Source organism: Lemur catta, chromosome 19 (genome assembly GCF_020740605.2).
Source record: "Lemur catta isolate mLemCat1 chromosome 19, mLemCat1.pri, whole genome shotgun sequence".
Lineage (NCBI taxonomy): Eukaryota > Metazoa > Chordata > Mammalia > Primates > Lemuridae > Lemur > Lemur catta.
Genome location: NC_059146.1, coordinates 13,340,387 through 13,354,372, shown reverse-complemented (window position 1 = coordinate 13,354,372; position 13,986 = coordinate 13,340,387). Strand labels below are relative to the sequence as shown.

At 34.6% G+C, this 13,986-nt stretch overlaps 1 protein-coding gene across 1 annotated transcript; it reads left to right on the top strand.

Moving 5' to 3' along the window:
* Positions 1 to 3,042: 3,042 nt before the first annotated feature.
* Positions 3,043 to 12,520, top strand: CSN2 (casein beta). The gene is made up of 6 exons (XM_045531791.1): positions 3,043 to 3,093; positions 3,985 to 4,011; positions 5,097 to 5,117; positions 5,213 to 5,257; positions 6,341 to 6,862; positions 12,314 to 12,520. Exons 1-6 carry the CDS (start codon positions 3,043 to 3,045, stop codon positions 12,518 to 12,520), a joined length of 873 nt encoding a protein of 290 aa, XP_045387747.1.
* The last annotated feature ends 1,466 nt before the right edge of the window (positions 12,521 to 13,986 follow it).

Genomic DNA, 13,986 nt, shown 5'->3' with positions numbered 1-13,986 from the left:
GTCTTCTTTTGAAAAGCTTCTGTTCATGTCTTTTGCACACTTTTTAATGGGGTTGGTTCATTTTTTTTTCTTACTGATTTGTTTGAGTCCTTTGTAGATTTTGGATTTTAGTTCTCTGTCAAATATATAGTTTGTGAAGTGAAATGATTGCCATAATCAAGCAAATTAACATGTTCATCACTTTACACAGTTAATTTTTTTCTTGTGGTAAGAGCACCTAAAATATACTCTTAGCAAATTTCCATGATATAACAAAATATTATTGAGTACAGTCCTCATGCTGTACATTAGACATCTAGTCTTATTCCTCCTACATTACTGCAGTGTTTACCCTTTGACATCTCCCTACCACTCTGTTCCCAACCCCTGATAATCATCATCTCTCCATTTCTATACATTCAACTTTTTTAGATGTCACTCATGAGTGAGATCAGGCATGTATTTCTTTCTGTTTCTGGTTTGTTTCAAGCCTTACATGACTAAGCTATCATCATGGACTTTTTACCTTGTCATTTTCTCCATTTCACCATAAAGGGCTACAAATGCTCAGGTTCACATGAAATGGTGGCCTTTGTGAATGCCTGTGGTCTCTGGCGTGCACGCAGAATGCCCCCACAGCTGAGGTCCTAAGGCCCCACTAGGCCTTAAGGAGATCTAATTGTGCCCACTGCGACTTGGGGACTGGGGCCAGAGTGTCACCACCCTCCAGTGATTGTCTGGTTATTGGACAATTGCATTTCCTGGACAGGATTCCTTTATCAACTGGTGAATTGCTTCCTTGTTACAATGTTCCCTAGAATTTCTGGGGACAGATAATGGGCAGAAGTCATTTTCTAATTATGTGGACTTCTCAGAATTGAAACTCACTATTGATTTTATTTCAAACCGCAAAATTAGCATGTCATTAAGTACAGTATATAAACAGCCGCAAAAGCAGAAAGACCATCATCCACTCAGCAACACCTTCACTTTTTATCCTCCATCTTGAAGAAAAGGTAAGAATTCCAGGTATGAATTCATAGTATCTTCTCCTAACCCTTTATTTCAGAGTAGTTTGAGCTATAGAAAGAGCATAATTACTTAAAATATATCTTTGAAATATATGTATTTAAGATAGACTGAAAATATTTTCAACAGTTAGGTTTAAAAATAGAAGTGCCTAGAAGGAATTTTTTTTTTTTGGTTAAAATTATAATGATATATAGGCTTCATGAATCTAAGAAAATGTAATAATTAATTATATATATATTTAGTATGAGTCTAGTTAATATTAAGAGGAGATTCATTTCTCGAATTTGATAAGTCTTGCAATTTGATTTAATGTAACATAGCCATGAAAACAAATATATTTAAATAATACTATGGGAAGATAAATAATTATTGGGAAAGTTTTATGGAACAGGTAGTTTATAGAGGTACCATACTGAGTTAAGAAAGAAGTGGTTTAGGGACATGCAGTACTTTAAATGTTCATAAATAATATTTTTAGAAGAGTGTATTCATCAAACTTGTCTAGAACCTCCAGCTTTCCCATTTATCATCTAGTTTGTAATATTTCAAAATAATATTAAAATAGAGACATGGAAATATAGAATTAAGTTAAAAAGAAACAAAATGTTCCACTTTGTAAGAAAATTCTAAATGAAGCAGAAATGACTTAGAAACAAAAAACAAAAATAGATGATTTGAAAGGAAAAGTAGTTAGAACATATCAGTCAATAATGACGTTCTGGCTTAAAACTTGGTATATAAAATGCTAATTATAAAATATAGAAAATGATACTCCCTACATGTAATGATCTATAACAGAGTACCACTTCCTTTTTTGAACCCTGACAATAAAAAAATTACATGGAAACTTTTGTAAGTCTTAGGTAAAGTAAAATTAATAAAGAATTATATAATATCCATGAGAAAAATCTGGAAAAAATATTTATTTTCCCTAATCATGAAAATTATTTTCAGCCTTCAGACATTAGATGTTTTTCAAATAAATTGGAGACTTTTTCATGAAATGCTTTTAGTTCAGAAACTTAGTTTAAAATTTTGAGAATGTAGATTGAGTGTCAAGTGATATGACATGCAAACATTATTTTTAAAATAAATTATAGAAAATGCAATAAAATCTAACAAGGAGGCCATAAATGATACATTTTGGTCAAAAACATTAACACATATTTTACAAGAAGAGGTAGCCCAGGGATGGGGATTGGGCAAGAGAACTTGAGCTTTGGTAAATCATCAACGGATCAGTGCACACATTTTAACAGTGAGAAAAGAATAAGCATAGTGTGTGATCTTTAAAGTCATGTAGCATTAAGGAGGGGAGACATTATTAGCTGTGTGGGGATGAAGACTGCATGGTGGGTATAAATGGATAAGAAACAAACTTATCAGTCCAAGAATGGATTGGGTGAAGGAACAGATAAAGAAAATGTTAAAATGAAAATTTCAGTCTTACTGGAAGTGAGGAGATACAATTAAACTAAATAATCATGGTAATTGTTTAGTAAAAGAAAGATAAAAATAAAATTTGATTTTCTTTGTACATACTTTCTTGATAAGTCTTCCCCTGCAGAACTGAGACACCATCAGGGCTGAGACATTAATATTTTATTCATTGCTGTAGACCCAGAACCTAGACAGTGGCTGGCAATAAAAAGTCATAAATATATACTTTGAAAGAAGGAATAAATTCATAAATCTTTATGTACAAAATTATAATTTTTTTATACCTTTCAAAAAAATTACATAGTACTATGAATAAGATTTAAAAAAAAAAAAAAACAGATTGGGAAAGAGCTAATAGCTGAAAAAATCTGAATGGCTGGCAATGAAGTTTGGAATTTGTGAGCCAGAGTAGATTTTGACCCTGATCATATGAAAAAACTTCTACTAGCATTTTTTTTCTAAAATGCAGACATTTTTATTATATGTCATCTTTTTTTAAAGGAAAAGTAACCCTACATAAATAAGAAAATATATTTAACTGACCAATCTATTGTGATTCCCTTGTTTCCCCATTTACAGGACTTAATAACCATGAAGGTCCTCATCCTTGCCTGCTTGGTGGCTCTTGCTCTTGCAAAGGAGGTATGTGCAGAAGACAATCCCTAAATAATTAACATATAGCAGATTATCTGCCTACTTATAGAGAATAACGTCACCAACATTTTTTTACTGTACAAATAATGAAGGATTTCAGCAAAAATTTTTTGGCTGCTATGAAAATCATTTATGTTCACCCATTATTTCAACAGTTTTTATAGGGCCCCAAAGCTGGGTCAAATGCTTTCTACACCAGTGTGCTTCCAATTTTAAAGGAAAAGCAAACAAATCAATAAGTACAAACAAAACAAGAAACATAAAAACAGCAAAAAAGTATAATATTGCACAAATACAATTGCATGCATGTGCAACCTAGATAAATATATCTTATTCCACTGATAAAATATACGTATCTCTTACCCTAGGGCACTGGGTCAAATCTTATATGTGTCTATCCAAAGACATCCAAAGGATGGTGTATAAGTAATAATCATAACCATATTCATAAATATTTTCATATTCATAATGAAAAGTATTTAATACAAATTAAAGTAACTTCTTTTCTGTTACCCATCAAAAACTCTGTTCTTAATTCAGGTAAAATAAATATATACCATTAAAAAATTACTAAACATAAAAGACATGAAAGCAATTATCTTTCAAGTCTTTAGAAAGGCATGCAACATTTTTTATTTCTTAAATTTATAAAAGATAGTTCTGCATAAAAAATGTAACAATTAAGTAGGAAACATGTTTAATAATTAATTAGCTATACAAACTAAAATGGTGGTTTTTATCTTTACAGAAGCAAGAACTCAGTGTAGCCTGTGAGGTAAGATATTTTTATTCAGAGAAAACTTACCACCTGTAAAATGGTAATATTCTCTGCTATTGTAGAAGACTTAGCTGATTGTTGATTTTTTTTTTTTTCCACAGAGTGTAGAAAGCCTTTCAGGGAGTGAGGTAAGACAACATTCTTTCAGAGGCAATTTTCTGATTTTAGAGCAGTAAATGTGGTGCTATCTTTCTACTGTGTTAGATCACAGCAGTTAAGCTCATATAGCTTTGTTGTGACATACAAGTTCTGATGTAGCCTTCCTTTTTATATGTGAAAGGACAGAATAAATATATGGAGAATTCAGTATTCAGTATTCTAGAACTTTCTAAGTTGGCTCGCTACTTGAAATTGCGTCACTTTCCCTGTTCATTTTTTTCTTTTTTTAATGAACCCTACAGTCAGTACTGTTTTCTGTCTTGAACCCTCTTGACTCTGGCTGCATTCACTTTAAACATTTATGGAGCACCTTCTGTAGATCAGACGTTGACTAGGAACTGTGGTACAACCTGAAAAGATAGGGATGCTAATGATAGCTAAGAGCTTGCAAAGTAGTGGATAGGCAGAGATGCAGTAGGATATATTTTGCATTTAATAATTACAATAGTCACTTTAGCAAACAAGAAGCAGTGAGGCTTAGCGTGGTCCCAAATCTACCTGGGAGAGTCAGGTAGATATTTACTCTTGCATCACTCTTTTTGGGTGTGTCCTCACCTATTAAGTAAATGATACATCGATATACTTTGTCTCTTTGCAAGGTTATAACCTCCCTAGGGGAAGTGTTTATTTTTTATAATTCATTTGAAGTCTAACATTTAACAAGTAAACTAAGAATGGTTAAGATAATATATTAATTGTTATTAGGATGTGTTTTTGATAAGTAATTGTTTTTTAGAATCAGATGAGGTTTTAGAGATCGTTTGTTTTCAGAAAAAGAAGCATGGTTATAGAGAGAAATAAGCATCTATTAAACACCTCGTTTTATACTATGTTCACTATTTTTTTTCCTCTTGACTGTATTAATCTGACTTTCTTTTACACAACAAGCTCATACAGAACAGTGTAAAATATATATTTTAGCAATTATCCTGTTATTAATATTATTAAAGGTGTCCACATTAATCTATTAAAAGCCTTTAGTCTCTGATTTATACTGAAAAATAAGAATTATTCACTAAAGCTAAATCCAATTTTATTTTTTATTTTTCTGAAGGAATCTGTTACACATGACAAGGTAAAACTTTCATACTTAAAATATATATATTTCCAAAATTCCCTATGCTTGATTTTTCCAGATGGTAACTTTTTTTATATGTGATTGGTTTTTAGCAGAAAAGTCAGAAGGGTAAACATGAGGAACAGAAGCAAAGAGAGGTAATTTGTTCATGATGAGTATATTTCTAAAATTGTGAAGTGCAATATACAAAAATGTTTGTAATGTATATGTTTAATCTAAAGAATGGTAATGAAATAAATGCCATGTATCTGCCAACCAGTGCAAGAAATTAAACATTAAGAAAGTCAATATATTTTCTAAGACACAAATGCATTTTTAAACACATAATTTCTGGAATATAGAGCAAATACCTAATAATATTCCCAGTGGTGTATGTTTTCAATAAATGTGTGTTAGCAGATATGTTCCTAGGTTAGGAACTATGTTCCTTTTATTCTCAAGGTGAATATGGTACTGAAAAAAACAAGTATAGCTGGTAGAAGATCAATGCAGAATTTGTGTCAAATTACCTTTATTCCCTACGGACAATATAAAATTTTATATTTAATTAAATTACATTCATGGTGACATTTACATAATTATAATATTTCAGCTTCCCTGTTTATCAGTGGATTACTTGGTGCTCACACAAAATATTTTCTGAGTCACATTGAAATTTAAAAATTGATATCCCTCAAAAGACTCGAGAAAACTACCTTCTACCAAGTGAAGCATGCTAGAAGTTGGCCAGTGTTAAGTGACTCTGAATTTAGGCTATTAGACTCTGAATTAAGACTATTTCTTTTTATTAAAACAAAACAAAAATAAACCTTGGAGTTGTGCCACTAAGGCTTTTAGACTCAATATCCCTTCATTACATGAAAACAATTTGGTATATTATCAACACACTTGTGTTGGAAAACCAGCGCTCTCTCTGAAGACCAAAAAGTGTACAGCTACAGCTATCCAGGCAACTTAGGAAAAGGTAAAGAAAATATATTGAAATCCCCAAATATTCATTCACTTTAGCTTGTGTTACTCACCCACGAAGTGAGTGGGTTAAGGAGAAATACCTCAAAGAGCATTATATTCATTTTTCTTCATGACTCAAGATAATTTCTTAACCACAAGTGAAAGATTTTGTACTCATTATGGTTGTCCAAAAGAGAGAAGATTAATTCATCATGAATGGCAATTACAACTGAACCACAGACTCAAATATTCTTTTTCCTTTTTTCCAGGATGAACTCCAGGAAAACCTTAACCCCTTTATCCAACAACAGCAGCCTCTAGTCTACCCATTTGCTCAGCCCATTCCTTACACTATCCCTCCACAAAACATCCTGTCTCCTCTTGCTCAGCCTGCTGTGGTGCCTGCTTTCCTTCAGTCTGAAGTAATGGAAGTCTCCAAATCTAAGGAGACCGCCTTTCCTAAGCGCAAAGTGATGTCCTTCCTTAAATCTCCAGCAATGCCCTCTTTCGACCCTCAAAACCCAAATCTCAAAAATCAGCCTCTTGCTCTGCCTCTGCTCCAGCCCTTGATGTACCAGGTCCCTCAGCCTATTCCTCAGACTTCCGTGCTTCCTCCTCAGTCCCTGTGGTCTCCTCCTCAGTCCAAAGCCCTGCCTATTCCCCAGCAAGTGGTGCCCTATCCCCAGAGAGCTATGCCCATCCAAGCCCTTGTGCTCTACCAAGCCCCCACTGCACGCCAATTCTATCCTGCAACTCAACAACCACTTGCCCCAGGCCACAACCCCGTTATTGTAAGTCCAAATTTACGTACTTTGCTGTTTCACTCATGATATGTTGGTAGAATGAGTTAAGTGAGAGCTCTAGAATAATAAATGTATAATGAATGGATCCAAAGGCACATCGTTTATATGAGTGATTCTCAATGCTGCTTATACAATAGAATCACCTGGAAAACTTTTTCCCCCCAAATCCCAATGTCAAGGCCTACCCACAAAGACTCTAATAAATATAATTGTTGATTTTCTATGTAGAAGAAACTGAGTGTTAGGAAGAAATGATTGCAGGAATTCTGATTTAATTGGGCCATTGAGACTTTTTGATTTAGATAAAGAGAATTAAGGTTCACTGAAACGAGAATTAAACTTGATAATCTGATTGGAATAAAAAATAGTTATTATTTTCTATGGTTTTAAAGTTTTCCCTGTGCACATCTATTCCCCACAGGCTTTCATTCACATCTTGTTTTTGCTATATGTATCTATGAGGGCAAAAGATTGAGATGCTTATTTCATTACTTACAGCATTTTTAAGGCAAGTGTTCTTCCCAAAAGATGAATTATATATTTACTTATTTGTATTTGTTTCTTTCTAAGGCCTAAGAGGATTTCAAAATTAATGCCCCCTCCTCATTTTTGGTAAGTTTTGGGAGTTTGGAAATTAGATGGATCATTTTTATATTTGATGTCTTTTAGCATTTTATTCCCCTGCAGAAGATAGTGGCAAATTCCATCAATCCACTAACTTACATATTAATTAGCAATTTATCCTCAATAGGTGATTATTATTTACTGACCTGAAATTATGCATATTTTGCATTAAAATAACTTTAATTTTATTTATGTGCTATTGACAGATTTAACTGGCTTGCTTTCCAGGGCCTATATACTTACATTTGATTTTCATCATTTTCAGGAAAAATGGAAAATAGGTCTCCTTTTACTTTCATGTAAATATATTTGAGCTTTTGTTAAAGACCAATTGACATTCTTATTTCTAATTTAGGCTTCATAAATTTTGTGCTTGATTCACTTTAACTTGTTTTTTAATTCATGAGCCAAAATGAAATTACTCAGTCCAGGTGAAAGGATTAAAAAGGGGAGAGAGGATAGCTTGGGATTCTAAGATACAAAACCTTTCGTGGTCATGATAGACTAGACATCTCACTAAAACAATTCCAACTGAGCAGATATCTGTTTCTATAGAAACTATACATATTTCCAAGGGAAGGCACAACAGAGTGCATTTGCAAAACAATTTCTTTTATGAATTAATCATACCAAAATTATAAATGGAGAGAGGGAATAGCTATAACATGCAACATAACCAATTCTATATTTGCTCTCTATTCCACAGAATTGACTGAGACTGGAAACATGGCCTCTTTTCTATCTTTGCAGCATGTCACCAAAATGTAAATATGTTTGAGTCTACATATGTAAATTCCTTTATGACACTCATTGAATTTAAATTTGACTCATAAACTGTTTATACTTTTCAAATTTTAATTTAGTACCACAGAAGTTCAATATTGACTTGGACATACTAAAAATATATCAAAAATATGTATAAAAATAGCTTCTGGAATTGTGCTTATTATTACCATTTCTTTAAGAATTTATTCCCTTTCCAGTCATTTCAATAAATAATCCTTAAGCATATTTAAGTTGTCCTATCTTTATTATAATTTTTCAAACCTAATTGGCCTCTTTAAAATTAACTTTAGGTTATTATTGATGTCCAAAATAATCCTGGAAGAATGCTTTGAAATTGAATAGAATGCTCTGAATTGAATATTAAAGGTATCAAAAAGTAGAGAAAAAGATAGGGTGATTTTATGTCCTGTTTACTCTAGAAAGTCTTGGCTTACCCCTATTTTTCCAGTGTAAGTATTGCCTCTGTACCTTTCACTTTCAAAAGTATCCAACATTAGATGTTAAATTCTGTAGTCACCCTAGGAAAAGAGCTTCACATGTGAAATCTGAATCACAACTCTGCCACGTAATAGCTAAGTGACGCGGGGAGGGCCAATCTCTCAGAGCTTCAGTATCCACATCTATAAAATAGTCAGTGCAAAGGGTTTTGTTGAAGTTTTGATCACATGCTTGTAAGATGATTAGTGCACTGTATCTTACACGAAGGTACTCCCTGTTGCTTCTCATCGCTGACACCACTTACACCAAAACACCAACGCATTCTAGGACAATCAAAATGAACTGGGTTACATGATTTTAGCCAGTACTGCCCAAGGAAATAAGACTTATGTGACACTCTGATAATGATTGTCTCTAACTGTGGAGTAATTGTTTTATTGTGAGGAATTATCTTTCTTCCTATACCAACTCCTTCACTTGTACATTCAGTTTTATCCCCGAGTTTATAGTGACTCATCTTTAGAAATTATTCCATCTTTCCTACATCCCCAGTGTTTTCTTTGCCTTGTTATAGCAGAAGCAGGACATCCTTGCTTATGCTATTATATCTCCCATCTTTAAAGAAAAAAAAGTATCCTTAACACTGTACCTCTAAACCCCTCCCAGTTATTTAGGTTATTCTAAATAAGTACCCATACTGCTGTTTCCATAATCTCATATATTATTCTACTATTAACCCACATTGATCACACTTTTGTCTCCCACTGAAACCATTTGTTTTTAAGAGTATCAGCCATTTTCATATTGCTAACTTGTGTTTATTTTACCCAATCTTTAAGTGGTGTTCGGCAGAGTTGATAGTCCCTGTTTCCTTGAGAGATCATTTGAAATCCTCAACCTGATAAACTTTTGGTTTCTCCTTTAACTCACTAACCAATTCTTCTGTCTCCTTTCTGGTACTTTCTCCTCCAAACCTTTACGGGTTGAAGTACTCTAGGAGTTAACCTTACCTTGGGCGGTCCTTTTTCAGTTCCCTGGTTTTAATTACACTCTTAGGCTGAGGAATCCTGAATGTATATCTCAAAACTTCTTTTGTGAACTCCAAACTCATGCACTCAACTGCCTTCCTGACCTCCACACCTAAGTATCTAATTAATATCTCATGCCTGGCATGGCCATCATAGCTCTTAATCTGAATCCAGCCCTCAATTTACTGTTTTCTCAATCTTCTCTATATCAGTAAATGGCCCTACAATCTACTTTGTCATCCAAACTAAAAACTTAGGAGTCACTGTTGCTTTCTCTCTTTTCTTCACCCATTGTTCTGGGTTGGATAGGGCTCCTCAAGATTTCCTCTCCTTCTGGAACCTCAGAACACTATCTTATTTGAAAATAGGATCATTGCAGATATAATTAGTTAAGACGAGGTCATACTGGGATAGGGTGGACCCTTAATCCAGTATGACTGGTACTCCTATAAGAAGAGAAGAAGAGACACAGGGAAAGAAACACAGGGGAGAACGCCAGGTGACAATGGAGGCAGAGATTGGGGTGATGTGTCTATAAGCTAAGAAATGCCAAAGATGACTGGCAGCGCCAGAAGTTAAGAGAAAGGCATGGGGCAGATACTCCTCTAGATTCTTTAGAGAGACAAAGTGTGGGCTTCCTAGCACTTTATTTTAGACTTCCAGCCTCCAGAAATATGAGAAAATAAATCTCTATTATTTGAAGCCATTGATTTATGGTACTTTATTATGGCAGCACTAGGAAATTCATATGTCCTTATTTCCAATTTATCAATGAATGTAGAAAGCTCAGTCTAGGAAATATATATCCAACCCCTCCAGTGCTCAGTATCCCTCCTGTTAGTGTTTTATTCTGACTCAATGCCATCATTTCTTTCTGAACCATGATAATGGCCTCCTCACTGACTTCTCACTCACCCCTTCCGCGGATCTTCTCACATGGCAACCAGAATGATCTTTTTTATAAGCATAGATTCCCTCTTGCCTATAAGACCTTACATTATACAACTCTGGCTTCCACCATCAATCTCCTATTCTGATACTCAACACATGCTCACTAAGCTCAATCACATGAATGAATCTCCTTAATATGCCCTCATTACAGGAGTAAAGAGGTTAAGAGCATGAACTCTATAGTAAGACTTGCTGGGTCCAAATATGAGCTCAGTGTTTACTTAAATGTGGCCTTTTCTAAATTATTTAATCTCTCAGTACCTTGGTTTCCTCCTCTTTAAAAGTGGAATAATAACACTTAGCTTTAAAAGCCGCTGTGTTGATTTTTTTGAAAAAATCGATGTACATAAAAGTAATAAAACACTGCCTGAGAGACTAAGTACTACACAATTATTAGCTTTGGGCTAAAGTATCAAAATGTAGACAAGATGAAATAGATAACCTGTATAGTACCATAACCATTTAAAAAATTGATTTTTGTAATTGAAAACCTCCCCAAAAGACATCTTCGAGTTCAGATAATTTTATAGGAGAATTTTATCAACTATTCAAATAAGAATTCATGCCAATTCCATACAATCTCTTTCCAAAAGTAAAAAGAAGGAACACATCATATCACATTTTATGAAGCCAATGTTATCCTGATATCAAACTCAGAAAAAGCAGCATGTACACACACACAGAAAACTAGAGACCGATCTGTCATGAACTTAGGTACAAAACCCATCAACAAAATATTAGTAATTTAAATCCAAAAAATATATATTTAAAAATACACTATATTGGGATGCTGAGGCTGAGGATCACTTGAGGCCAGGAGTTTGAGACCAGCCTGAGCAACATAGTGAGACCTCATCTCTACCATATATATATGGACATATTATTACGGAATATCATTTATCTTTAGTTATTACATACCATAGTGTTGGCCAAGGGCCAGTAGCTCTAGAGACACCTACAGTCAAGCCATATCAGCTGAGATTAACCCAGGCTATACACATGCCTTCTGGTGAAATCATGCATGCTGATAAAGCTTATCTCTGAATATCCTTCAACTTGTAGTAAAGTGGTTCTAGCATTATAAAGCTTCATATTGCATTACTTTGCGTCTTCCCTTACCTACATTTGCATAGGGTCCTTACATATACATTATTCATTACTGCTTCCAAATAACTTTCAACAAACAAATAGAAGCTGAAGTTGTGGAAATTTACACACACACACACACACACACACACACACGCATGCACAAAGTAAATTAACTGCAGAATATTGTGACAAATACTGATACTGAATTTAAAGAAATGTTTCAACATGGCAGAATGAGTTTTCTCTCTTTAACAATCAGTTGAATTTAAGAAATGAGTATTTGAGAAAACTAATTTGAAAATCAACCTAAGTATCCTTCAAGACTATTGAACCTTTTTTTTTTAATAAATTAGTGTAGTGGGTGGAATTGTATCCACCCAAAAGGTATGTTCAAGACTTAACCGCCGATACCTGTGAATTTGACCTTCTTTGGAAATAGGGCATTTGTAGATGTAATCAAGTTAAGATGAGGTCATACTGAGTTAGAGTGGGCCCTAAGTCCAATGACTGTTTTCTGTATAAGAATCGGGAAATTTGGGCTCAGACATACTCAGAGAGGAAAGACTGCCATGTGAAGATGGAGGCAGAGGTTGGAGTGATGCAGCTACAAGATACAGCTACCAGCGGTGGAATGCTAAGGATTTCTGGCAACCACCGGAAACCAGGGAGAGGCGAGGAAGGACTCTTTCCTGGAACCTTCAGAGGGAGCACATTGATTTCAGACTTCTAGACTCTAAAACTGTGAGAGAATAAATTCTGCTGGTTTTGGCCACCTAATTTTGTGATACCTTGTTTTAAGACAGCCCTAGGAAACTAATATAATGAGGCATCTCAATTCAGGTTAGATTTTGTTTAAAAGTCAGTTGAAATTTTTTGATCAAATTATTTAACAAATGAGAACCAGAAAATTTCAACTTTACTATTAATAAAATTGTTGAAAGCCAAGTTTGCAAGTGGGAAGACATTAAAATTTATTCCTCAAGGGAGGAATTAAAAAAAAACAAAAATGACAAAAGCTCTGTCATGAGTGGTGGCTCATGCCTATAATCCTAGCACTTTGGGAAGCTGAGGCAGGAGGATCACTTGAGGCCAGGAGTTCGAGACCAGCCTGAGCAACATAGTGAGACAGCGTCTCTACTAAATAAATAAATAATTAGCAGGCATGGTGGCACGTGCCTGTAGTCCCAGCTCTTGGGAGGCTGAGGCAGGAGGATCGCAGGAGTTTGAGGGTGCAGTGAGCTATGATTGCGCTGCTACACTCTAGTCCTGGCAACAGAGCAAGACCCTGTCTCAAAATAAATAAATAAATAAAAGAAAGCTCAAATACTGTACAAAATTTAATTTTAAAATTCTACAATTGTAGTTGGTGTATCTTAACATGTAGAAAGAAGATCGTAATGATCCTTGGCTAAATATGTGAACCTATGGTTCATGTGAGGGGTATCATGGTACCACAGTCCCTAATCCAAATGGACAGATACTTCAAGCAGAACCAATTAGCATTCCTCTATTGCTACATGGACACTCAGAGAAAGTGCAGTGTGATCGCTTCCTCTGGAATTGGGCTCTGAACGACCATAAAGCCCCAAGGAATGGGCAAGCCAACTTTCCTATGACATGAACAGAGCCTGCAAATTAGGCCAGTACAGAGAATAGTGATGGTGAAAGATAAACAAAAAGGTTAAAATCCACCTTCAAGCTCCTAAATTCAATTGTATTTCGCCCTTGCAACTTTTAGTGACATGGATTAACAAATTTCTAACTTATTTTTGTTAATTTGATCTAAACTTTATTTCTGTCACTTGGATTGATGAGATTCCTGACAGCATAGAGACAAATTCCTATGTGGTATGCTTCTATGTTAGTGGATTGTTCAAATGCTTATAGCTATAGCACTTATATTTAAACAAAAAAATCTGAAATTGAGTTTTTGAATTACACAACTATGTTTCAGTTGGTTTGGATTGCTGTAACAAAATACCATATACTGGGTGGCTTAAACAGCAGAAATTTATTTTTCACAGTTCTGCAGGCTTGGAAATCCAAGATCAATGCACTGGCAGATTCAGTATCTGAGGAGAGTCCTCTTCCTGGTTTGCAGTCGCCTTCTTGCTCTATCCTAACATAGCAGAGAGAGATCATCTCCTTGGTGTCTCTTCTGTTAAGTCCGTTCAGGATGGCTCTGCTCTTATGATC

Excerpts from the sequence above, each read along its gene's own strand:
- CSN2 (XM_045531791.1), top strand. The coding sequence starts at position 3,043 with ATGAAGGTCCTCATCCTTGCCTGCTTGGTGGCTCTTGCTCTTGCAAAG. Across the intron at positions 5,258-6,340 it reads AGGAACAGAAGCAAAGAGAG|GATGAACTCCAGGAAAACCT; the intron begins GTAATTTGTTCA and ends CCTTTTTTCCAG. Across the intron at positions 6,863-12,313 it reads CAGGCCACAACCCCGTTATT|AATCGGGAAATTTGGGCTCA; the intron begins GTAAGTCCAAAT and ends TTTCTGTATAAG.